The sequence below is a fragment of the Caretta caretta genome, chromosome 6 (assembly GCF_965140235.1).
Source record: "Caretta caretta isolate rCarCar2 chromosome 6, rCarCar1.hap1, whole genome shotgun sequence".
Lineage (NCBI taxonomy): Eukaryota > Metazoa > Chordata > Testudines > Cheloniidae > Caretta > Caretta caretta.
Window position 1 is genome coordinate 111,546,833 of NC_134211.1, and position 26,121 is coordinate 111,572,953.

Consider the following 26,121-nt stretch of genomic DNA (forward strand, 5'->3'; position numbering starts at 1 on the left):
AGGCCTGGTTCCCTACCAGCCACAGCTGGAGCGGCACAGCCTGGGCTGCTGGTCCAGTGCATCCCTATACCCTGGAAGGGGAAGCACACTGTGTCCGGAGGGCTGGGTCATGAAGAGGAAGCTGCAGTCCCCGGTGTGAGAGGTGCTGCAGAAGGAGAAGAGGACAGTGGGTGGGGAGAGGCTGCAAGGGGAGGTGTCGGACCTGAAAGTGAGCTAATCCCCAGAACAGCAATGAGGAGGCACCACCTCGTTGTAAGTAGAGCGCCCGGGGGGCAGTTTCGTTCAGTATGGCCACTGCATTTCCACAAGTGCAGGGCAGCCCTGTCTGCAGCATGGCATCTCCACAGGACCAAGATACCACAGTGCTTTTGGCACTGAGCGCTCTATTACTCAGAACAGAGCTTTTATGGAAATGAGTCTGCTGCAATTCTCTGGCCCCTGAGGCTGTCCAACCAAACCTCGTCCCATGATGGGCACCACCCTTCCAGGAACAGACTTAGCAGCTGATCACTTTGGAATAACTCTCCCCAAGATATGAGGAGGATCCTTTTCCTAAACTATTGTAAGTCCTATTTTTCATTTGCCTATCAGGATCTTTATAGCCTGCAGGGAAAAGCCATCAGTTTTTGTCTGTCTGGCATGACTCTGATTGGTCATATTTTTTCAGAGTAACAGCCGTGTTAGTCTGTATTCGCAAAAAGAAAAGGAGGACTTGTGGCACCCTAGAGTCATATTTTTTGTGAGTCAGAGGAAAGCCCCACTTCCACTATCGAAAGCAGAGAAATCTAAAACAGCTCAGTGAGATGGAAAACTCAGAACAGCACAGGACTGAAGTCAAGTTGATGGTATTATTGATCTCTTTTTGATCTGGAATAGGTCCAGTTCTTCCACTTGGGGGCAATGGGACAGATGCACCTCCTTGTGAACACTGTGTGCATTATCAGAACTTTACTAACAAGCAATAAATATAATACCCAAATGCACAAAGAGTAGTATTCTAAAACCATTGCACTAAGTAGAGTTACCTTCTTTTGGGAGAAAGTTAGGGTGCTTCCTGGCATGCTCTGGTAACTGTGTCCTGGTATTTGTATCTGCAGTTTGGAGGCAGGCCATAAGAAAAAGGTGACCCTGCTAGTATGTGTAACAAATATGAATATTCTGATTTAAGGATCCCATTATAGGAAATATTTTTCCAGGATAAACATTCTGAAATCTTTGTCCCATTCTGAAGAGAAGGGACTTTCTTCTGTGAACTGGAACTGGGACAAAACCCGAAGTGAGCATTAGCTAGCATTACTGTCCATGGGAATGAGTAATCTAGTTCAGGCACATACAGAGGGGGGCCTGCATGGTTGTGTCACTGACATGGCTGTGCCTTAGCAACCCTACTGGCCAAGTGTGGCTTTGCAGCTCCCTGCCTCAGTTTCCCCTCGCCATGGTTTTCTCTCTCCTGGGGATTCATGTGACCCAGTCAATGGCAGATTAATGCACAGGCCCCATTGAGGGGCCCCAGGAATGCTGGAAGCTGGGTAGAAGAGGGAAGGCCACCAGTGCTGGAACTGATTTCAGAGTAGCAGCCGTGTTAGTATGTATTTGCAAAAAGAAAAGGAGTACTTGTGGCACCTTAGAGACCTTGTCTTTCCCTGGGGCCCCACCCCCTGCACCTCTTCCCCCTGAAGTCCCCCCGACCAGGCTAGAAGCCAGAGACAGGCCAAGACAAGAGCTGCCCAGGGAGCCTAGGCCACTGTGGAGAACCCCAGACCCTCCACCTGCTCGGAATGAGGAGGCCCGAGAGCAGCCCCCCTCTCTGTGTTCCCACCCGCCCTGGCTCACGCCGCCCCGGGCAGGTCGGAGTGTCGGGGGCTCCCCACAGCAGCCCAGGCTCCCTGAGCAGCTCTTAGAAGCCTCGGAGGAGAGGATGAACAGGGGGAAGGGCCCATGGTGAGGGAGGGTCCTAAGGCTCATCTCATGCCCTGCCCCCTGGGAAGAGGCTGGCACCGCTAGCAGGGGCCACACTTTGCAGTGCGGGAGCTAATCACCTTATCAATTCCCGCAACGCAAAGCACAGCCCCTGCCAGAGTCTCTGCCTATGTTAAAAAGTGGACAGGCATGGCCCTCTCACAGTTCTGGCACCCTTGGGGTGGGGGGGCCCCCCAAATGTTCTTTGGGCCCAGGGCCTCAATATATCTTAATCCACCTCTGGGCTCAGACCTCCAGCTGAGTCATTATCCGGCTTCTCCACCCATTGGAGTTGGTGATGTGGTTTAGCCTTCTGGCCAAGTTAACTAAAATTTACCCCCTTCTGGTGTAACATAAGTCCAAACAAACAGTACTTTGGTTCATCTTCTGGGCTACCTTTAAGTCTCTCTGCTCTGGGATAGAGTGCTAATTCCCAGGCTCCTTTCAGAGACTCCCTCTCACAGTCTCAACCCCACTGGGCCACCTTTCAGCGTTCCTAGCTCTGGGATAGTCCCCTGTTTCTTCCAGACCCTACTTCAGGGCCTTCAACAAGAACCTAACTTGCTCCCTTCTTCCTGAGTTCTCTCAGTCCTTTTATGAGGTCCAGGTATATCAGGCTGTTACTTGACTCCAATTAGTTCTGCCCCCTTAGGCTGGGAGGTAGCTAATTATGACACAGACAGGGATGATTGAACAGGGCTGGCTAGCCCCAGGCCCCCTTATCTTAAAGAAGCAGGCCACACTGTTACAGGCAACAAACACATAATTGGTACTCAGTAAATAATAATCCTATGTAATGTAAAAAATTGATAAGGGAAGCAAAGGGACACAAGGAGAACTCTATGGCCAGCCAAGTTAAGAACAACAATAAGGAGGGTTTTTTTAAAAGTATATTAGGAACAAAAAGAATCCTAACAATAGTATTGGTCCATTACTAGATGGAAATGGTAGAATTATCAATAATAATGCAGAAAAAGCAGAAAGTGTTCAATAAATAGTCTGTTTGGTATTTGGGAGGAACAAACAGATGATGTAGTCATATCATATGATAATGTTCTTTCTATTCCACTAGTATCTCTTGATGTTAAACAGCAGCTACTAAAGTTAGACATTTTTAAATCAGCAGGTCCAAATAACTTGCATCCAAGAAGTTTAAGAGTTGACTGAGGAGCTCACTGGACTGTTAATGTTGATTTTTCAATAAGTCTTGGGAAAGTTCCAGAAAACTAGAAGAAAGCTAATGTTATGCCAATATTTAAAAAGAGTAAATGGGATGACCCGGTTAATTATAGACCTGTCAGTCTGACATAGATATCAGGAAAGATAATGGAGCTGCTGATATGGGACTTGATTAATGAAGAATTAAAGGAGGGTAATTTAATTAATGCCAATCAACATGAGTTTATGGAAATTAGATCCTAACTTGACATCTTTTTTGTACGAGATAACAATTTTAATTGTTACAGGTAATAGTGTTGACCTAATATACTGAGACTTCTATAAAGTATTTAACTTGATACCACATGACACTTTGATTAAAAAAACTAGAAAGATATGCAATTAACATGTCACACATTAAATGGATTAAAAGCTGGATGATAGGTCTCAAAATGTAATTGTAAAGAGGGGATCATCCTTGAACTGGTGTGTTTCTAGTGGGGTACCACAGGAATAAGTTCTTGGCCTTACACTATTTAACATTTTTATTAACAATCTGAAAGAAAACAAAATCACCACTGTAAGTTTTCAGATGACCCAAAAATTAGGAGAGTAGTAAATATGAAGAGGACAGGTCACTGATACAGAGCGATCTGGATCTCTTGGTAAGCTGGGCTCAAGCAAACAATATGCATTTTGGTACAGCTAAATGTAAATGTATATAGTGTGATGGGACAAGGCCAGATGGCTATAGAAAAGTAGTGGGAGATAGATATATTAGCTCCAGGCTAAACAAATCCCTGGTACCAGGATAAGTGAAATGGCAGCTGCTCCAGGTCAATTAAGACACCTGGGGCCAATTAAGAACTTTCCAGAAGGCAGGGAGAATGCTAGGTTGATTGGGACACCTGAAGCCAATCAGGAGCTGGCTGAAACTAGTTAAAAGCCTCCCAGCCAGTCAGGTGGGTGTGCATGTCAGGAGCTGTGAGAGGAAGTTGTGTGGTTGGAGAGACTGAGTAGTACACACTATATTAGGCACAAGGAAGGAAACCCTGAGGTAAGGGTGAAGTGGAGCTTGAGGAAATGAGGGCTGTTGTGGGGAAAGTAGCCCAGTGAATTGTACGTGTCATGTTTCTAAAAGGTCATCTACCATAGCTGTTACTATTAGGGTCCCTGGGCTGGAGCCCAGAGTAGAAGGTGAGCCTGGGCTCCCTTCCCCCCCCCCCAACCTTTTCCCCTGATTAATCACTGAGACTGGGAGACATCAGAGACTGTGCAAGGAAGGATAACTTCTCCTCACCTCTCTTGCTGGCTTATGATGAAAATGGCTCAGTAGACTGTGACCCTTGTCTCTAGAGAGAAGGGTTATGTGGAGGGTCACAGTGAGCCTCTGAGGCTAGTGAAATTTCCCAGGAAACGTGGGACCCACGGAGGCAAGAACAGAGCTTTGTCACAATAGCTAGGAACAAAGAATGTAGGCCCTACTTACAGAATGGGGACTTTATCCTGGGAAGCAGTGACTCTGAAAAACATTGGATTCAAGGTAGATAACCAGCTGAACATGAGCTCCCGATGTGGTCAAAAGAGCTACTGTGATCCTGGGATACATAAACCGCGGGAATCTCAAGTAGGAGTAGAGAGGTTACTTTACCTCTGTATTTGGCACTGGGTGGTGTGACTGTTGCTATGTCCAGTTCTGGTGCCTGCAATTCAAGAAGGATGCTGACAAGTTGGAGAGAATTCAGAGAAGAACCATGAGAATGATTTAAAGGATTAGAAAACATGCTTTATATAGTGATAGACTCAAGGAGCTCAAACTATTTAGCTTAACAAAAGGAAGTTTAAGGGGGGACTTGATTAGTCTGTAAGTGCCTACGTGGGGAACAAATATTTAATAATGGGCTCTTCAGTCTAGCAGAGAAAGGTATAACACAATCCAGTGGCTGGAAGTTGAAGCTAGATAAATTCAGACTGGAAATAAGGCATACATTTTTAATACTGAGAGTAAGTAACCTTTGGAGCAATTTCCAAAGGGCCCTGATGGATTCTCCATCACTGACCATTTTTACATCTAGATTGGATGTTTTTCTAACATTATTTTGGGAAGTTTTGTGGTCTATGTTATCCAGGAGGGCAGACTAGATGGTCACAGGGGTCCGTTCTGTCCTTGGAAGCTATGAAATCTGCGAATGTCGACAGAGCTGTGTTCTAGGGCAGAAGTTTATCTATAGTAAGAAATACTTCTTGAAAATGAGGAGCTGACATTTCTCCATTCAATGTATAAACAGGGTCTGCATTCTACCTTGCCCTAGAACCATATCTGCAAACCATGGGTTGCCCCCCACAGAATAACTTGATCATGTTCTGCTCTTCTCTATATCCGCAATTACCATTAGCAAGTTGCAGCATATTAAATCTAGGTGAGACTTTCTTTCTACTTGCTTTTAAACCAACTTTGGTGAATCAGAGTTCACTATAAGCAAGTTCTGTTCTATTCACAGAATGCCACACTGACCTGGAATATTAAATACATGTTGTGCACAGTGGATATAGTGATGCATTTTTAAATGAAAAGGATCATTTTTCCTCCCTTCATTGCAGAGGGGGAAAGTGGAGCAATAAATATGAGGCTATAAAGCCAGAGAACCATCATACAGTGTTGGAAGAGAACACTACCATATTTTGAGGTGATTTATTGTGTTCTGTAGCTCCATCTAGTGGATGGTTTTCAATTTCACTTCAATATCTGAAGCTGTATTATCATATGGATTGCACCAATAGACTGGGCAGGTTTCCAGTACGCCCTATGGATTAAAATGTAAAGTAATATTATGTACCAATCATGCATTCCTTTCCCAGCCTAAATTTCCATTGATTTTAATAGGACCTTGTTTCCACTTAGGAAATTTGGACCCCAATACACCTGAAACACATCATCTCCACACACAACATTTCTCTCCCTGGTACATAAGAATTCTCCCCACCACCTGGAGCACAGCTGACCAGAACTGCTCTGAGCATAGTGAACCAACATGCAGTCCTCCATTGTGTCAATTTCTACTGGTGCAGTAGCCAGGTAGATGACAAGCCTTAGTATAACGGCCCCAGCAGCAGGTGTGGAATGATGAGAAGCGGGTGCGGAACTTGTGCAAGGCCATATTCCTGGGTCTGTGTGCCGAACTCGCCCCAGCCCCACACCAAAATGAGAGCTTCACTGACCCAGGAGAAGCGAGTGGCAATTGCACCCTGGAAACCTGCAATGCCAGATTGCTTCCCGTCAGTTGGGAAACAGGAGTCAGGAAATCTACCGTGGGGACAGTTGGAGTTAGGAAATCTACCGTGGGGGCAGTTGCCATGTAAGTGTGCAGGCAGGGCCATTAATCACCTCCTGCTATGCGGGACTGTGACTCTTGGCAATGTGCACGACAGAGTGGATGGCTTTGCAGCTATGGGTTCCTGAACTGCGGTGGAGCGATAGATGGCACATATGTCCCTATGCTGGCACCAGACCACCTTGCTGCAGAATACGTCGGCAGAAAGGGCTGCTATTCTATGGTTATACAAGCATTGGTGGATCACTGGGGACACTTTACCAACATCATTGTTGGCTGGTCAGGGAAGGTGCATGACACACACATCTTTAAGAACACAGGACTGTTCAGAAAGTTGAAAGCAGAGACTTTCTTTCCTGATCAGTGGATTATTATTGGCAATGTTGAAATGCCAAGTGATCCTGGGAGACCCCGCATTCCCCTGGCTTCCCTGGCTCATGCAGCCATAAACCGGCCATCTTGACAGCACCAAGGAGCGCTTCAACTGCTGGCCCAGCAGATGCAGAATGACAGTTTAATGTGCCTTTGTCATTTGAAGGGGGTGCTGGTGTTCTTTATTCATAAGACTGAACCTCACTGAGAAAAATATTCCAATGGTTATAGCTGCCTGCTGTGTCCTGCATAATATCTGTGAAACAAAGGGGGGCAGTTTCCACCAGGGTGCAGGGCAGAGGTGGATTGGCTGTCTGCTGAATTTGAGCAGCCAGCACAAGGGATATCAGAAGAGGTCAACATAGAGCTATATAGCTCAGGGGGGCTTGGAAAGACCATTTTAATAGTGAACCAGAGTAATGTGTAAAAAGAAAAGGAGTACTTGTGGCACCTTAGAGACTAACCAATTTATTTGAGCATGAGCTTTCGTGAGCTACAGCTCACTTCATCGGATGCATACCGTGGAAACTGCAGTAGACATTATATCACTTTAGATAAGCTATTACCAGCAGGACAGTGGGGTGGGAGGGGGTATTGTTTCATGGTCTCTGTGTGTATATAATGTCTACTGCAGTTTCCACGGTATGCATCCGATGAAGTGAGCTGTAGCTCACGAAAGCTCATGCTCAAATAAATTGGTTAGTCTCTAAGGTGCCACAAGTACTCCTTTTCTTTTTGCAAAGACAGACTAACACGGCTGTTACTCTGAAAAGAGTAATGTGTGGTGTTGAAATGTTCTCTACCTGGCCCTGCTCTTTTGCAGCCTGGAATGAATCATGTGGTGATTCCTGTATATGTAGGAATAGAACATTGTTAATGCACATACTAATTTTGTTTGTGAAGGATCTTATGAGTTATGTGACACTGGGCAGTAACAGGTAAGGGGTCGCTTTCAGAACTGCTGAGCACCAGTCAGCATATGTTGTGAGCTATTACAGATGAATTATGTTCCAGATAATAGAACAACAACAAAACAAAAAACAACGAACAACCCAGGCCATTCAAAAACAAATATATTTAAAACGTAATAAATTAAGAGAATAGACCTTATGAAGGAGAAAAAACATTCCTGTCCATTTCAGCTACACATATACCAGCCGTGATTTTCACAGGTCAGCGTATGTGAAGCTGTGATTGTCTTTATGTCCCCCAGCTAGAGTAGGAGGGGGAGTGCGGTGACTCCTGATGTCACATTGAATGTTAAAGAGGGGTACAGATAGGTCTCAATGTAGAGTTCTGAATGTGCTTTGGAGGGAAGCAAGCTTGGGATTGTTGAACCTGCAGGTCCACCAGAGTCTTCAGCATCTCTGGTTGCTGTCAGAGAAACCCCGTTATGTCCTGGGGCATGCCCCTCTTCTTTACCTGGGCCTTTCTCCTCTCCACTCTCTCCTTTTCCAGACTTTCTGCAGTGGTCATCCTCCAGGCCCTGTGTGCGCGGTCCAATGCAGCACTGGCTTGCAGGACATCCTGGAACGTGTCATCCCCAGTCCTCTTCTTTCTCCTCCTTATCTGGCTTAGGTGTTCTGTGAGTGTGGAGGGGGAAACCTTGAATGCTGCAATGTCAGCAGCTGCAGGTAAAACACAGAGAGGTACCACCGTAGTGTATTCCCTACCTGTGTTCCCCCTAAGGTGTACACTTGTACAAGAGGCCATCAAGGGCCACACACCTGATTAGTACAGCTGCGCAGGTGTGCACACAGCACACGGGGGCATAGCCACAGGTGGGCCTGGAGGATGTGTAGGGTGAGGTGGGGAATAGTGGGTGGATGGGGGAAGTCAGATGAGGTGGGGGCAGTGATGTGGGAGCTTGGGTCGTTCAGGGCTGTGGCGGGGAGAGAGGCTTCTCCCCCAGCCCCAGGCCAGTGGTGTCTCACGCCCCAGCTGAGGGACCTGGTTCTCTTGGGCTTAGCCAGGCAGTTTGTTGCCCCTGCAGTCCAGTCAGTACTCATCAATTGTGGATGACTGGCCTGCTCCGATGCAGCAACACCCCGGATGGCTCTTGTTGATCTGACACTTTTTAATGTAAAAGGCTCACTGCAGCAATGGGAAAATCTCAGCTGCATGAGATCCCTCTCTCTCAATTTCCCTCCCACCCTTATTTTAAAAAAATCCGACAGTATTCTATTCAGTAGTGCCCCCGCGTGCTGTAGTGACACCGTTGCAAGATGCAGCGAGATGCAGCACTGTTCTGCAAGGATAGCTTAATGGTTCTAACCGTCACGGTGGGAAGGATTTGAATGCAACTCTCAGAAATTAATTCCGAACATCAGCAAAGGGAACTGGCTACTCAGTCATAGTCAAAGGATCAACTGAACACTAGGTGGTCTGGTTGTCCCCAAGACCTACCCTTTCCCCTTTTCTCCCAAGAAGATTTGCCACTGAAGGTAAGAAGAAGAGCGAAGATATGGTTGGAGGATGTGGGTCATTCTTGAGACATCCTTTGAGTGGGGCAACCTTAAAAAACTTTCCTGAATGTCCAAATATTATTTTTGTGTTGAAGGCTGGATAAATGTTCCCGTGTGTGTGGGTTCTGTAGTGTCTCTTGTAATAGACCGAATATAGGACTCAAATGTGGTACCCACAGAAGGGACTCTCCACTTCGGATGTTGGAGGCATGGAAGTTATTATTAATTCTTTATATTACAGTAGTACCCAGAGGCCCCAGTCATGATCCAAGCCCCATTGTGCTGGGTGTTGTACAAACATAAAATAATAGTCAGTCCTTGCCCCAAAGCACATGTGCAATCTAAGGCTCTGATCCTAAAAGCCACTGTGGTAGGGATGGGCTGCGCTAGAGTCCGGCTGACTTCAGAGGGACTCTGTGATGGCTGAGGGAAGAACGGCCATACTGGGGGCAGGGCTGCAGCAGGGAGAGAGGCGGGATCTGCATTAATTACCCCTCGGTTTTTTGTTTCTATTGGTGGCACACATCTGCACATCACCTCAATATCGGTGCTGCACATAACAAAATTCATTCTGCACCTGAATGGAAAAAATGAGAGGGAACTTTGTTACAGAAAGCAAAATTTAAGATGCTGAACTCATTCCCCTTGCGCCCCCAAAGTTTTAGGCACTGCAGTCCCACTTCTGCTTGGGCTTGCTTGTTCTCAGGGCCAGACACAGCAACTGCCATGGTGAGTATGGTTCTCTGGGTTGGGGAAATGAGGAGGGAATTGCTCAGGTGTATGATTCTAGTCGTGTAGGGCAATGTCACTGAACACTGGCACCATTTCCACAGGCAATGGTGATTTTGGCTGAGAATAACCAGAGGCAGAGCTGCTGCTGGTGTCCCAAAGCTTCCTGGGTCCATATGCTGGTAGCCTGTGTAATGCAATGGTTCCTGCTGAAGTTATCACTGAGGGTGTGGGAAAATGTCCTACCGCGGCAGAAGAAATAAGGTAGCTCTCCCTAGAAACCTTTGGCAGAGCACCTCCCTGAAAATTTCATTAAGATCTCCCCAGAGGATTCACAGGATATCCTGCTGCACATAAACAATCTGCTCCTTATGCCCCGTCTATTCAAGAGGGGAGTGAACAGCAGATAGCAACTCTACCTCCCCTGGTTGTACCACTACGTCTTCTAACCCAAGTAAATTAATAAATCCAAAGATGTCTCTTGCTACTGTCGGGGGCCATCCCTGATACTGAAAATTAAACTTCACCCTTACCTGAGATTCCTTCCCCTGCAGCGGGCTTGCCCATGCGCAAATGGCTGGACCTGTACTGGAGTCCAAAACAGGTCCTGGCTCACTGTGCAGCTGGATCCCCTGGTCATCTGTCCCCCATACTCCTCCTCCGCTTCCTTGTCCACCTTCTCCTCCTCACTGTTCATGGCAGGGCCATGTGACTTGGACTCCTCAGAGGTGTCCAATGGTGCAGTCTCTGCCGAGGGTTCTGTAAAAGCAGCAGGTCTGAAGCTCGGCTCCGGATTCATTGATGGCCTCTCTGGCCTTTTGGTTTGCCTGCTGCAGCTCCTTGGCTTTCTCATGGCATAGCTGCTGGTCCCTGTCGTAGCCCTTCTTCTGCATCCCCCTAGCAATCTGCTTGTAGATGTCCACGTTTCTACAGCTGGATTGGAGCTTTGACTATAGAGCCTCCTCTCCACACAGGCCCAGGAGATCAACATCTCCTGTCTACGCCAGGCAGGAGCAGGTCTGCAGCATATGGTCGCCTGGGCCATTGCACTGAACATGCTAGGCATGCTCACCAAGCCAGGAAAAGGGATTTCAAAAAATCACAAAGCTTTAATGGGGGGGAGGAAGGGGATTCTCTGGGCAGCGGCTCCCCCCTAGTGTGACATTGTGGCCAAAGGGACTAATATGATCCTGGGATGCATAAACAGGGGAATCTCAAGTAGGAGTAGAAAGGTTGTATTTGGCACTTGTGCGACCGCTGCAGGAATACTGTGCCAGTTCTGGTGTTCACAATTCAAGAAGGATGTTGATAAATTGGAGGAGTCAGAGAAGAATCATGAGAATGATTAAAGAATTAGAAAATATGCCTTACAGTGATAGACTCAAAGAGCTCAGGCTATTTAGCCTAACAAAGAGAAAGTTAAGGGGTGACTTGGTTACAGACTACTGTATAAGTATTTGAACAAATGTTTGATAATGGTCTCTTCAATCTAGCAGAGAAGGGTATAACATGATCCAATGGCTGGAAGTTGAAGCTAGACAGATTCAGACTGGAAATAAGGTTCCAATGGTTAAAAAATTACGCAATATACCAAGAACTGTAGTAGATCCTCTATCATTGACAAGGTGTACATCAAAGTTGGATGGTTTTCTCCAAGATCTGCTCTAGGAACCATTTTGGGGAAGATCTCTGGCCTGTGTTATACAGGAGGTCAGCCTGGATGATTCCACTGGTCCCTTCTAGCCTGGGAATTAGGAGTCTCCAGCCTTTGTTTGCTGCTGCCCTGAGCTAGAGCTGGGTGAACTATTCACAGAAAAGAAGTTCTCTTGTCCTCTATTTGGATTGTAAACTCTTTGTCCTTTTGATCTATGTCCATACAACATCTAGCACAATGGGGCCTGGCCAGTGACTGGGGCTCCTAGATGTTATTGCAGTACAAATAATACATTTTCTCCTTGTTTATTTGCAAACAGACTCTGTTCCTAATTCATCCATTATCTGGGTGGCAGAAACACATGGGTGGCGTGACTACATATTTGCATGAGTATTCATGACACTTTCTCTCTCTGCATATCAAATGTGCTTGTCTGAACCTTGGCAGAAAGTACACAAGATGGATGTCCAAACTGCTTTCATGGATTTATTCCAACAAATGGTGGCTCGTAGTATTCATTCCATTGCTGTAGTGGTTGAGCACCCCACACGTGGGTTAACAGCCCATTGCAGACAACACAACACCGACAGTATCTCCCAGTCTAGAAAGCTCATAGTCTAGAATGTGGACACGAACAGCAGGTGAATAAACTGACAAATAGAAGTGGGAAGGACAAGGTAACAGTAGAGAGAGGGGCATTAGTAGTCACCAGTTTAATGGAGTGACTTTTCTGGCACTTTTGACCAATCTCTGCTCGGCACCGAGGTTACGTTAATACTGTAGATTCAAAGATGATAATGACAGAAGGGGCCACCGTGATCTCCCAGTCTGACCTCCTGAATAACACAGACAATAGGTTTCAGAGGAACAGCCGTGTTAGTCTGTATTCGCAAAAAGAAAAGGAGTACTTGTGGCACCTTAGAGACTAACCAATTTATTTGAGCATGAGCTTTCGTGAGCTACAGCTCACTTCAACAGACAATAGGACTTCCCTGAAGCTCAACTCACAGACTTCACAAAAAGAAAAGGAGTACCTGTGGCACCTTAGAGACTAACCAATTTATTTGAGCATAAGCTTTCGGGAGCTACAGCTCACTTCATCGGATGCATACTGTGGAAAGTGTAGAAGATCTTTTTATACACACAAAGCATGAAAAAATACCTCCCCCCCCACTCTCCTGCTGGTAATAGCTTATCTAAAGTGACCACTCTCCTTACAATGTGTATGATAATCAAGGTGGGCCATTTCCAGCACAAATCCAGGGTTTAACAAGAACGTCGGGGGGGGGGGGGGTAGGAAAAAACAAGGGAAAATAGGTTTCAGAGTAACAGCCATGTTAGTCTGTATTCGCAAAAAGAAAAGGAGTACTTGTCTCTAAGGTGCCACAAGTACTCCTTTTCTTTTAAGGGGAAATAGGTTACCTTGCATAATGACTTAGCCACTCCCAGTCTCTATTCAAGCCTAAGTTAATTGTATCCAATTTGCAAATGAATTCCAATTCAACAGTCTCTCGCTGGAGTCTGGATTTGAAGTTTTTTTGTTGTAATATCGCAACTTTCATGTCTGTAATCGCGTGACCAGAGAGATTGAAGTGTTCTCCGACTGGTTTATGAATGTTATAATTCTTGACATCTGATTTGTGTCCATTTATTCTTTTACGTAGAGACTGTCCAGTTTGACCAATGTACATGGCAGAGGGGCATTGCTGGCACATGATGGCATATATCACATTGGTGGATGTGCAGGTGAACGAGCCTCTGATAGTGTGGCTGATGTTATTAGGCTCTGTGATGGTGTCCCCTGAATAGATATGTGGGCACAGTTGGCAACGGGCTTTGTTGCAAGGATAGCTTCCTGGGTTAGTGGTTCTGTTGTGTGGTATGTGGTTGCTGGTGAGTATTCGCTTCAGGTTGGGGGGCTGTCTGTAGGCAAGGACTGGCCTGTCTCCCAAGATTTGTGAGAGTGTTGGGTCATCCTTCAGGATAGGTTGTAGATCCTTAATAATGTGTTGGAGGGGTTTTAGTTGGGGGCTGAAGGTGACGGCTAGTGGCGTTCTGTTATTTTCTTTGTTAGGCCTGTCCTGTAGTAGGTGACTTCTGGGAACTCTTCTGGCTCTGTCCATCTGTTTCTTCACTTCCGCAAGACACCATCACAGCGCCTAATAACATCAGCCACACTATCAGAGCTCGTTCACCTGCACATCCATGCAGGCTCATTCACCTGCACATCACATGCTCAAATAAATTGGTTAGTCTCTAAGGTGCCACAAATACTCCTTTTCTTTTTGCGAATACAGACTAACACGGCTGCTACTCTGAAACCTCACAGACTTCAGTGATTGCTGCTGAAAGCTGACACTCACAGAAACAAGAGACAGTCTGAACCCCTGTTTTTAGCAAGATAACTTTCAGGCTATAACATCATCTGCTGTTTCCTTATTGTCTCTTTATCATTACAGCAAATTCTAGTATCTAGTCAGCCCAAAGTGTGTACCCTTTGGAGACTGGGAGCTGTCATAAAGGGATCACAACCTGCAAGTCCTCTGTCCTGCCCTCCCCAGCTCCACTAGATGGCAGCAATTGTGTATCTTTTTCACTTCTTTTCATTGCTCCTATTGCACTTTTGTAAGACACACACTAAGCTTTAAGGCAGCCATGAAGCTGTCTTCTATGCTGTAGAGTGCCCTTCCCCTCCTGGTAAATAATTGTCTTTATCACCATTTCTAATCAAAGGGCTCTTTCTTATACTCTGCTACTTCTGGAATCTACCCTATAATGATGTCCTGGGGCCATAGCTCCCCACAATTTCCAGTCCCTCCTTCTTTGACCATATTAATTAAGCTGTGACACTCTGGGGACCTTTCCCAGACCTGAAGAGCTCCGTGTAGGATGAAAGCTTGTCTCTCGCCCCAGAAGAAGCTGGTCCAATAACAGATATTACCTCACGCACCTTGTCTCTTTCATATTAATCAAGTGTTTTGCAGAGTGTTTAACATTAGTAACGTCTATGGATGTTTGTTGTAATAAAGATTAGTTGGCTTTATCAGTGAGTGTATGATCGCTGTCTTGTCTGTTCTGGACGTTTACAATTCTTCGTCGTCCCCCCCAGGAGACTGATGACTAAGCTGGGGTTTTCTGTTCTCAGCTGTAACCTTTGACCTGCAAAGTCACAGCTACAGACAAAATCTGAAAGAGATTTCCACACACAAGTTATTCTGGCCAATGTGGTGACAGATACGTGTCACAATGTTTGATTCATTAGCTCCCTGGATTTTCCTTTTTGGGAGGGAAAAAAAAATCACAAATAAAAAACCAGCTTCTGTTTTATAGTAACAATACCTAGCTCTTATACAGTCCTTGTCAACAGTGGATCTCAAAGCACTTTATAAAGGAGGTCAGTATCATTAGCCCTATTTTACAGATGGGGAAACTGAGGCACAGAGAGCACAGGTGACTTGCTAAGGTCACCCAGCAGCAATAGACCCCAGCTCTCCTGAACACAGGCCAGTTTCCTATCCACGAGGCCACACTGCCTAGTGAATTGTTCCTAAAGACGTCCAACTCTCTGTGGGTCTTTGTTTTCTTCCCCCAGAGGATGTTATATGTTTGATGAAACTGAAAGGCTCACACACACTTGCCTTGAGCACTTATCCTCCTTCCCCATACATCATACTGCCTTGTCAAACTCCTTCCCCATACATCATACTGCCTTGTCAAAGCTATTTAATAAAGCCATGATATGCATATGGCTATGAGAATCTCACGAAGCCTCTGCTTCTAACTTACATCTAGAAGGTGCATTAGTGCTTGCAGTGCAATTCAGGGGATTTGAGACTCCATGAAACTAACTCTCTTGCGAGACAAAGATAAATCCTTTAAGGTGGCTGCTGTAGACCATCTGACTAACCTGGGGAGTCAGAAGTCTCCTGGAAATACAATGTCATAATTAACCCTTTTATAGACACTACATCACTGTTCAGAGACCCCACTAATAATTAAACTGAGCCCCTACAGTAGCTGTCAGGTTACCTGCCAAGCTATTCTGGGAACAGACAAAACTAGAGCTGGTCTCAAGGCACAAAATTCAGATCCAGCAGCCCTAGTTTGGCAGGCTCTGTCTGTAGAAAGCCACTCCCTCCCTCCTCCCAGGTTGGGAAAGTAGGCAACTGGTAACAGTTAGTCAGCAAAACCCATTTAACCCTTTCCCTTCCCTGAGGAGCCAAACCTGTTAGCTGGGCGAGTGGTTTCAGATTAATCTTGTTAGCCTGTCACTGGGTTGTTTCACATGCTTTCCTCAGCAGTTCTTAATAGATGCTCCCTCAGAATCCCACCGGATTTGTATCTCTATGAATGCTATGGGGTGGAATTGTGCTCACCCACACAGAGCTTAAGTAAATGTGATATGTACAAAGAAAAGGAGGACTTGTGGCACCTTAGAGACTAACCAATTTATTTGAGCATAAGCTTTTGTGAGCTACAGCTCACTTCATCACATCACTATATCACTGCATCCGATGAAGTGAGCTGTAGCTCACGAAAGCTTATGCTCAAATAAATTGGTTAGTCTCTAAGGTGCCACAAGTCCTCCTTTTCTTTTTGCGAATACAGACTAACACGGCTGTTCCTCTGAAACCTGTGATATGTACAGTGAGTTTGAGGCTCTCTAGCCCTTTCAGTAGAGAAAAGAGCAGATGCACAGCTGGGCTGTGTCTGCAATGTACACCACCTTCACTGGGTTGGGAACCAGTTGATCAGCACAGTTCACTGCCAATGCCCTTTCCTGTCCCCTGTCCCAGGGCCCCTCCCTGCTGCCATAAAAAGATGTTGCGGTCATGATCCATGATTCCCTTCCTTTAGGGACTCCTGTCAGGGTTTGTTTGTCACACAAGCAGTGCATCCGATGAAGTGAGCTGTAGCTCACGAAAGCTTATGCTCAAATAAATTGGTTAGTCTCTAAGGTGCCGCAAGTCCTCCTTTTCTTTTTACAAGCAGTGCAGGAAGCTGAGTTATTCTTAGTCCCTAGAAATGCTTTGGAAAACCTGGTTTACTGTAACAATTTCCCACACACAGGACCCTCACCAAAAAACTCCAGTCCCAATGCTGTGCTCTAGTTCCAGAACCATGAATTACCGAGATGGTTCCAAAAAGTCTGTCACAGCAGAACATAAGCCATGCAGCCAAACAGCAGCCATGGAACACAGACAAGGAATCGTCTTCCAGCAGTCAGTGGCTCCATTCTGTGCCAGTCACAAGAGGAAATTGGAAGAAAGGATCTCTCAGAAAAGCTGAGATGTTTAAATCCTAGGAATCAATGTTATCTCCCTTTTAAAGTCCTGGTGCCCGTGGTCTCATGAGGTGACTTTAATGGGAGCAGGACCTCTGCACCTGATCTAGGAAGGGGCTGAACATCCTCTGTTTCAATTGGCTGGTGGGAATTGAGAGGAGGAATTCCTCATCCTCTGCAGCCCCTATATGCCAAGCAAGAATCATAAGCCCCGCAGCCAGTGTATCAGGGGAGTGGAGGAGAATCATTGTCGAGGGAGTCTCTGGAGTGCTGAGAGCTACAGAGATTCTGTGCTGCCATAGACCATGGAGCAGCTCACTGGCAGCCCACAAGAGGCTGCTGTAAATTAGAGCAGCTCTGAGCTGCTCTAATTTAGGTCTAGGGTACAGGAAGTCCTGGCTGCTTTAAAATGTATCAGCAAGACAAGATGGGTGAGATAATATCTTTTACTGGACCTTCTTCAGATCTGGGGAACTAACAGAGTGTCACAGCTAAGCACAAGAGGGAACACATTGTTTAGCATAGGCAGTTAATATATAGTGCAAGGGGCCATTCAAGTGAAGTGGCCTGTTAATACCTCTCCAGTCATAGGAAGGGAGGGGAGAAAGGGCAGCTGAGAGGGGTTGTTTAGTGGACTGTAAATTGCAATAAGCCATAAATCCAGTGTCTCTACTATTCAGTCCATGATTTTAAGTGTCTAGGAAAGTTATGGATGTAAGCTCCCAGGCTTATCGTTTGAAGGTGTTATGCAGGTTTCCTTTGAGGATGAGGACTGAGAGGTCACATACAGAGTGATCACTTTGTGAACAGTTTTCACCCACAGACGATAGGGTGTTTTTGTCTTTTATCATTTTTCTGTGCAAGTTCATTTGAGCACGTAGTGAATATCTCATTGCAGCCACTTAGTTGCTACTGGGGCATTTAGTGCACTGGATGAGGTACACCACATCTTGTGATAGGCATGTGTAGGACCCAGGGATCTTGAAAGGTGCATTGTTGGGGGTGTTGATCATTGTAGAAGCAGAGATATGTCTGCAGGTTTTGCATCTGTTATTGTGGCAGGTTCTGGGGCCGCTTTGAGTTTGTGTGCCCTGGTGTGCAGGGAGCTTGCTTCTGATGATGAGCTTGGAGAAGTTGGGGGGGTTGTTTGAAGGCCAGAAGAGGGGGTCTGGAAAGATTTATTTCAGGATGGGGTTCCCATCAAGTATGGGTTGTAATTTTTCGATGGTACCCTGTATGGGTTCCATTGTGGAGTGGTAGGTGACAACTAGGGGTGTGTGGTCAGAGGGGGCATTATTTCTCTATTGAAATAGGTTTTCTTGGGTTATTTGTGTGGCCCGTTCCATGATGTGATCTACTTCTCTGGTGGAGTATCCTTTGGTGCCTGCACTGGCCCCTACACAATCCAGAAACAAGGGTAAAACAGGGAAGTTAAAGCCACCCTTGTCCCCTGTTTTCCTGGAAGCACAGCACAGATGGGTTTAAATATGTCACAGGATCATATCTAGAAAGTCCATAGGTTTGAGATCTTTCTCAGATCAGGGCAGATTCACCTCCAAACTCTGCAGTCCAATATGCAGCAAACAAGTCTAAGAGTGCATTTTTCTTCATTTAAGTTTTATTTGAATATTTTATGGCTCCATTGCAAAATAAGAAAGAGAAATTTACAATGAAGAAATATTATTTAAAATAAATATCTTTCACATACAGATATATATTACAGAACACATTGTATATACATACACAGACAGGATTTATTTACCTAACACTATGTTCCAATACATGCCGATTTCCAATTTACATTTATTTATTTAGTAAGCACAAAACCCTTCTCTGAATGTGACTATCAGATAGAGTAGAAGCAACTAATTATCAATATTTATTTGAAGAAATCTTTCCAGTGCTGTGGAATGTATTTTTAGACCAGCTATGATCAGGATGTCTGAAGGGTTTTGTCTGTTTTTATTTATTTGCTCTGTAATGCTTGTTGATTTAAATATCAATAAACATGGGCTCACTATAATCCTATCTCCAAGAAATTGTAGATATAATGTATTCCCCGCCCCTGGAAATAAATGCGTAAGTCATAGCACGGAAGGATGAATACTGTGACTAGCTTGATATACCCAGCACAATTCAGAGCCCAGCCCTGTATATTTTGACAGATGTCCATATTTCTTTGTGTTGCAAGAAGTTTGAGGCTGGATGAGCTGGGTGCAACATGCAGACTGTGCTGTCTTCCAACCTGTGCAAAGTGGGAGTGAATTTTTTAAAATTGTTTTACTGAGTGATTTATAAGCCCATTAAATGTTTAGCTGGACTAAAAATTGCACATTTATCTAATACCTGGACCATCTGAAGCTTTAGAAACTGTTTTCAAACAGAACAGGGAGTCAGCTGTCTTGGAAGAGTAGCCAAATTACTGACTTTTGTTAAAACACTCTTCCTAATCCTTTAATAGCTGAAATTGACTTTTATGATTCTGAAGTTCTCACAATTCATTAAAAGCAATAAAGAGTCTATTGGGTATTAAATCATTTGGTCCATGGGAATCAAAGATGTACTCAGTATTGTACAAGACAAAAATAATATTAATACTCCCCCTCCCTCATCTCCTGTCTCTGTGAGGCTCACAAAGTAAAGGCAGCATTCTGCAAAACCTTACAACCAAAAGTAGTGCTTACTACTCATCCCAGTAGTACGAATTTTCATGATTGGGTCCTAGAACACAGACATACTGTAGATCAGGACCAATTACCTCCACCAAAGCTCCCCTCCCATCTACCCAGGACAATTAGCAATATGGGAAGGACAGGGTGGTTGTGAGCCCTTGACACCTATTTGCAATCCCCAAAGAAAGATAAGGCTTTTTTTTTCTTCATCCAATTATTTAATGTTGGGCTGCAGAAGGTATTTGGTCTTTACAGGCCTCAGAGAATAACAGGTCTTTATGAGGAGGTTAAAAAGGGAAAGGAAGGGCCAGCTGCCCTTGTATTGGGCGTGGAGGAAGGCGCGAAGATGGGCCTTGAGAAATAAACTCAGAAGGCTGTGAGTGGAGCTGTGCGAATAATGGATTTTCTGGTTCATTGGCCATTCTAGAAAATTAAAAACACCGAACCGCTTGGGTTGAACTGACAGGTTTCAGAGTAGGAGCCGTGTTAGTCTGTATTCGCAAAAAGAAAGGGAGGACTTGTGGCACTTTAGAGACTAACCAATTTATTTGAGCATAAGCTTTTGTGAGCAGCCGATGAAGTGAGCTGTAGGAAAGCTTATGCTCAAATAAATTGGTTAGTCTCTAAGGTGCCACAAGTCCTCCTTTTCTTTTTGGGTTGAACTGAAACTGTTCAAAATTTTTGGGAAAACAAAAAGTTGGGAAAAAACTACAGTGTCCAGTCAAACAAAACGTTTGTTTCACTGCTGACCACGTCTGATTATTTTACACATTTTCAAAACGGTCAATTTGAACTGAAAAATCAAAATGTCATCTTTTTTGAAAGGAAACATTTTGATTTTCTCTGAGTCCTTTTTAAGGGATTTTGTTTGTTTTTCTCACCAATTTGGCAAAACCAACACAAATTCACCAAATGTTTTTGTCCCTGAAGAGGCAGGGCGCATTGGCCCATTGACATAGAAAGAATATGGGCCATGTTAATAGATCAGATCCAAGGTGTAGGCCAGGGCAGAGCTGTGCAGGGAAAAGTGAATGAAGAGTTCAAGCTGAGATGGCAAACAAGGGAGAGCAATTTTTTGGTATGGTGTGGTGCCACTTTTAGTTAATTAACAACCTCTGTGACTCAGCTAGTGTTTTCTGGTCCTTGAAGGGTCACTTAAGGCAGATTACATGGTCATTCTAAAGTTGTTTGACTTGTTTTTTAAAACCCATATATTTGCCATGGGCAAGGCACACATTCCCCTGTTCACCCTGTGTGTCACCTTACTTGGAATAGGTCTATTTGGGTCTAGTTGTAGAGGGAGGTACCGTTCACCAGGAGTAAGGAAAACAGAATCTGGCCTTTAAAAGCTAGTTTATTGAAGAAATGAGCTTTCAGACTCAGCAAAGAGCACAGATGAGAGTTTATAGTTTTGTAGTGTGACACCTTTTAAAATATCATTTTGATTTAGGGGACTTTCCCCCAAACATCTCACGGGGCAGCTTGATTACAAGTTTTTCATATACACAAAAACCAACCAACTTGCTTCTCTTGTTCCATTCCTAATTAATCATGAGCACACTGAACTGCCAACAAAACAGGGGTAAAAGGCCATGTTTGAGGAAGCTGTCACTGATGCAGAATGGCTGCCTATAAGAGTTGAAGAGTATCTGATAATCGCAGTTCTTTTCTGCACGGCTAATTTGTTTACACTTGTCAGAATGGCAGTGACCTATATTAACACAATAGCAAATGCGGCCTTGAACCAAATCCAGCTCTGAGATTATGACCAGCCTATACATGGGCAAAAAGAAGGGCTATTATTTTCCCATACTGTACTTCTTGTCTATTCACATCTGAAAGAAGTTCACACCGACCCAGAGTGGAAACAGCTATTTTAACAGTCCACTGCACATGAGACTTCCACAGCAAAAATTCCCATGTTAAAGAAATGAGAGTATTACAGCAGGGGAAATTTTCGGTAAACTGAGTTATATGGATGGAAAGACAAACTCAGCTCTGAAGCCAGTTATAAAACTAAGATACTAATTACACTATGTCCACAATCCATTGTAATGGGCTACTGGGGATTGATGTAAGTTCTGTGTTATTAGTATGGCTTTCCATTTAAGCAGCTGAATGGGACACAAAAGCTAAGTGCCACATCCTGCTTCCCCTCTGGGGGCCTGCAAGGCCCCAAATGCTATGGAAATGCCACCTTCCGGCTGAGCAGGATGCTAGGTAGTAACCATGCGCCAAAAGGCTTCCGCAGCCCTCTGCATGCCACAGAGCATGCTACATAGTGGCTCTCTGTGCAGGACTGTGGAAAGGAGCATTGTAGAAGGACTGGGGAAATGGCAGGGGCTTACTGACCCAATCCCCTATGAAGCAAGATGTGGCTCTCTCCAGTGCTTCTCTTCCTAGCAGCCATAGCCCAGCTAAGCAAGAATCTAGCTGCAGGTTTGAGGGAGGATTCTAACCCCTGTGCATTCCCCTTTTCAGTTGGACTTCATGCAGGGAACCATGGTTTGGGTTTATGTGATCTTCTTGTCTTGAAACGCTCTGGCACATGGTCTCGCATGGCCTACAGGCTGTTTTCAGCAGACAAATACGGTTTGCCATTCCGAGCAACTTTCAAGTAGCTGTGATCTCAGATGTTGCCTGCTGATGATGGAACCTTTGTGACACAGGCGAGGAGGGTGGCTTCTGACTTTCCATATTAGACCTGAGTGAAAGCAAGGAAATGTTTGTGAAACTGAAATAAAACAATGTGTGTGTGTGAATGCACTCTCAATACAGAGCGAGGCGATAAACCTACATAGGGAGAGGGCTCTAATGAGCAGCCAAAGATTTAACATGATCCTATGGGTTGAAGCTGAAGCAAGACAAATTCAGACTAGAAATAAGATGTAAATTATTCAGAGTGAGGGTAACTAACCATTGGAATGAGTAGGCATTGGCCATCACTGGAAGTCTTTAAATCAAGACTGGATATCTTTTTAGACGATATGTGCTAGCTCACTCAGAAGTTATGGGCTTGAATGCAGGAATCACGGTGAAATTCCCTGGCCAGTGTTAAGGAGGTAGTCAGACTAGATGACCATAAAGGTTCCTAATGGCCTTAAAAGCTATGAATCTATGCACTCTGTTGAAATGCATTGGACTAGGGGAGATTTATGGAGGGACCAAATGGAAAAACATTAAGTATTTGTTTAAAAAGGATAGGGATTGTCACTCCTAAGCAGGGCTAACTGGACAGTCTGAACAGGCCCTGTGCTCTGTGATTCTCTGTGATTAGACTAGGAGCCAAGAGTTCTGGGTTCTATTCACAGCTCTTCCACTGACCTGCCGTAACTTGGCCAAGTCACTTAAGCACTCTGTACCCCAGCTGCTCTATCTGCAAAATGATACTTAAAGACACGCCGAGATCTACAGGTGGAAAATGCTATATAAGAGTTATTAATGCCAATTTGTATTAGAAATCTAAAAAAGTGGCATTACAGTCACATCAACTATTACATTATCTAGCTATAAATCTATTTACACACACCTATAGGCATATGTATTCACACACACTCACCTTTCCTAATAGCAGCAGCAGCAGCCACAGACTCCATATTTTCCAGCCTTTATTTCTATCTCGTCAAAAAACAACTTTTGTCCTCTTTCAGCTTCCACATAATTATCATAAACCACCTCCAACACAGCATTTCTGTCTGTCCAACTGAGAGTTCCTTTGATGTCCAAGATTATATTCAGATGTTCTTTCCTTTCCAAAAGTACCAGGAATCAGACCAGTAAAACAGAGGAGACAAATATGTTTGCTTGATAAGACCAATTACAAAGAGCTGAGTCTTGGAAACTATTAAACTTCAACTGCTGATAAATTGGTTTCTAACACCTATGGCCACCCAGCCTGTTATAGCTGTATTTAAAATTATGATCTCACCTAGCCAAAGCTTTTCCTGACCCAGTTCTCTAGTAAGAGCAGATCAAGACTGTTTGATTGTTTGGAAGGTTGGTTTGTATGGTGACTCCACATTTTATTTTTAAAAGCATTTTTTGTACCCTTTCTGCAAAGAGATGGTGACCTCTTGGTCACCTGGAAGATGTTTTTTTCCTCTGTGTGGTAGTTGCTTGACTGAATTGAATGGTCACTTATCACCCTATTTAATGATGCGGGCAATAAGAACCCAAGTCAGATATGATGTAAGCAGGTGTGACGCCATTGAAGTCAATGACATTGAACCAGCGCTAGCTTTGGCCCTAAGAGACTACGATCAAAATGGGTATTTTTCCGAGTACTGTCTGTGCATATAAGTTAACTTGGAAAAATACAGTTACTAGAACAGGGCATCAGAAAAATGATGGAAGGAATTGAAGGAAAAAAACCAGAACAGTTTGACAAACTGAGATCAGCTACAATTTCATTTTTGGAACTAAAAGTCAATTTTAGTTCCTACTGTCAGTTTCCTGTGTGAAATGTAAGTGCTGAACGCACGTTGGATAATGTATAATTAACGACACACAAAAGAACGACGTTAGAAGAATGTTAAGGTTGCCAAGTTAAACATTCAAAAGTTAAGAATTGCCTGAATTAAGATTGTTGGTGCAATGCTAATTTGGCCCCCTTGTGCATGTGCATTATGATATAGTCTTTAATTACATGATCACATGCGACTTTTTTCCTCTGGACCCCTGCCTCATTCAGTGCACAGAATGGGAAATGTCAACCCAAATGGTCAACGTTTGATAGTTATAAGCAACTGAAAACAGGATCTAATAATGGAGGTGTCAGGCAGCCTTAACTATAGATGTTGGTACCAGCTCTGACTATAATAATTCCAAAGCACAGCCAAGAAGGTGCACAGGTAGTGTATTGGATAACAAATATTGTTACAGGATTTATGGCTGTAAATAACCAGCTAAGCAGCCTGAATAATCCATGAAATGCCTTACCTTATATCTGGAAACTTGTGGACAAGAATCACAAGCTGTATTTTCATTGCTTCGATGTCAGTAAGTAGAATAAACTCTAGGATTCCTTCAATAGGATCATCCAGTGAAGCAGTTCTAGGGCCCTAGGGATATAAGAACATATGCATTCAACTGGAGTGGCAGAGGAAGTAGAGTGCACTGTGAAGATCTGGCTTCAGGATCAGACTTGGGTCACCTACTTGTGGACCAGAAAGAGCTACGAGCATTACAGGGGTTGTGTGCTATTTCCCCCCCTCCCCAAATGTAAGAATAAAGTAGAATCTAATCATGCAACTGCATTAGCATCCCCTACTGGTCAATACATGCAACTGCATTATTGCCGGCTTTAAACAAGCCCACCAAAAGAGCGAAGCTATGAGGGGGTGAAATTCGAACAAAAAGACAAAGTGAAAAAAGGGTTTGATCCTGCATGGATCTGTGCACTCCTGCAGGACTGAGCCCTATAAAAGCAAGCAAAGAAATATTCCTTTTTTAATGACATTTGATAAATGAGGATTGGAATGAACTGCCCAGAGTTAGCTTCAGATCTTGCTCACATTTTGAGTAGGAAGGTAATAAGAGTAAATTGCTACTCTGAATTATTTATGCCACAATATCAGCATAAATTCTATGGCAAAGCAAAGCTAGGGAATGTGCTGTTCAAATTAGTTCAGGACAAGCACACATTCCCACGATATCTACTTAGCACCGAGAATAAGACTGGATTTTCCAGGAGCTAGCACATCTCTGCACTGAACATAAATTCAAAAGATAATATTTAGAGAAAACCCTCCTCTCTCTCTTCCTCTGCATTGCAGAAATACAGACTGCGTGTAGCTCTGCATACCAAGAAAACTATAATTATTGCCGGGTTTTGCTCCCTAACATACTCAAACTGTACAATATTCCCTGTTTGTCAAGCTCACTATTATCAAATGTTATTTATTACAGAGTGCCAAAAAGGTCTACACAGAGAGGCAGGAAGACAAGATCCTTGATCTAAAATAGCCAAATAGTTAAGTAATGCTTAACACAATCTTGTTCGCTCTTCTTTTACAATATATGTAATTATTATTTAGCAAACACTTCTTTGAGGGGAGGGCTGGGAGTTTCAACATATGTTTTGAGAAGGGACTTGAAAGGGGAAAGCATGGACACATGGCAGGCTAGGTCAGGAAGCAGGTGCAACCATGGTAGTAACTGCATGCATAAATTGAGTATGCAGTTGAGCATATATTTTGCATGCACAATTGTGCACCTAACTTGACTGAACATCAGCCTGCATTTTTAAGTATATTTCTTCTGGCAAGGTTTTCAGTGCTAATACCCTGAGCAATGAGAGAGGAAAGAGCATGGGTGACGGGAGTGGCATTTTACCAACTGCATGCAGATTGGTTCTTCAACCTGTGTATATTATAGATTGTGTGTGCTTATACATACAATTAGATTTTCTTGGATTGCCTATGCATTGCCTAATTTAGTGATAAGATCAGCTCTTCTTCCATGTCTTATACAATGCTGAGCACAGCATTAATGGCAA

The 26,121-nt window shown here is 44.2% G+C and overlaps 1 protein-coding gene across 3 annotated transcripts in view; it reads right to left on the reverse strand.

Annotated features, from left to right (window-relative positions):
* Window positions 1–20,961: 20,961 nt before the first annotated feature.
* LOC125638842 (exocyst complex component 3) overlaps window positions 20,962–26,121 on the reverse strand; it is a 67,857-nt gene continuing 62,697 nt past the window's right edge. For all 3 annotated transcript variants that reach the window (XM_048855049.2, XM_048855048.2, XM_048855047.2), the window contains 3 exons: window positions 24,564–24,685; window positions 23,185–23,373; window positions 20,962–22,329 (listed from right to left, as the gene is read on the reverse strand). In XM_048855049.2, the coding sequence (XP_048711006.2) occupies window positions 23,190–23,373; window positions 24,564–24,685 (306 nt within the window). In that variant the 3' untranslated portion in view covers window positions 20,962–22,329; window positions 23,185–23,189. The remainder of the gene's footprint in view (window positions 22,330–23,184; window positions 23,374–24,563; window positions 24,686–26,121) is intronic.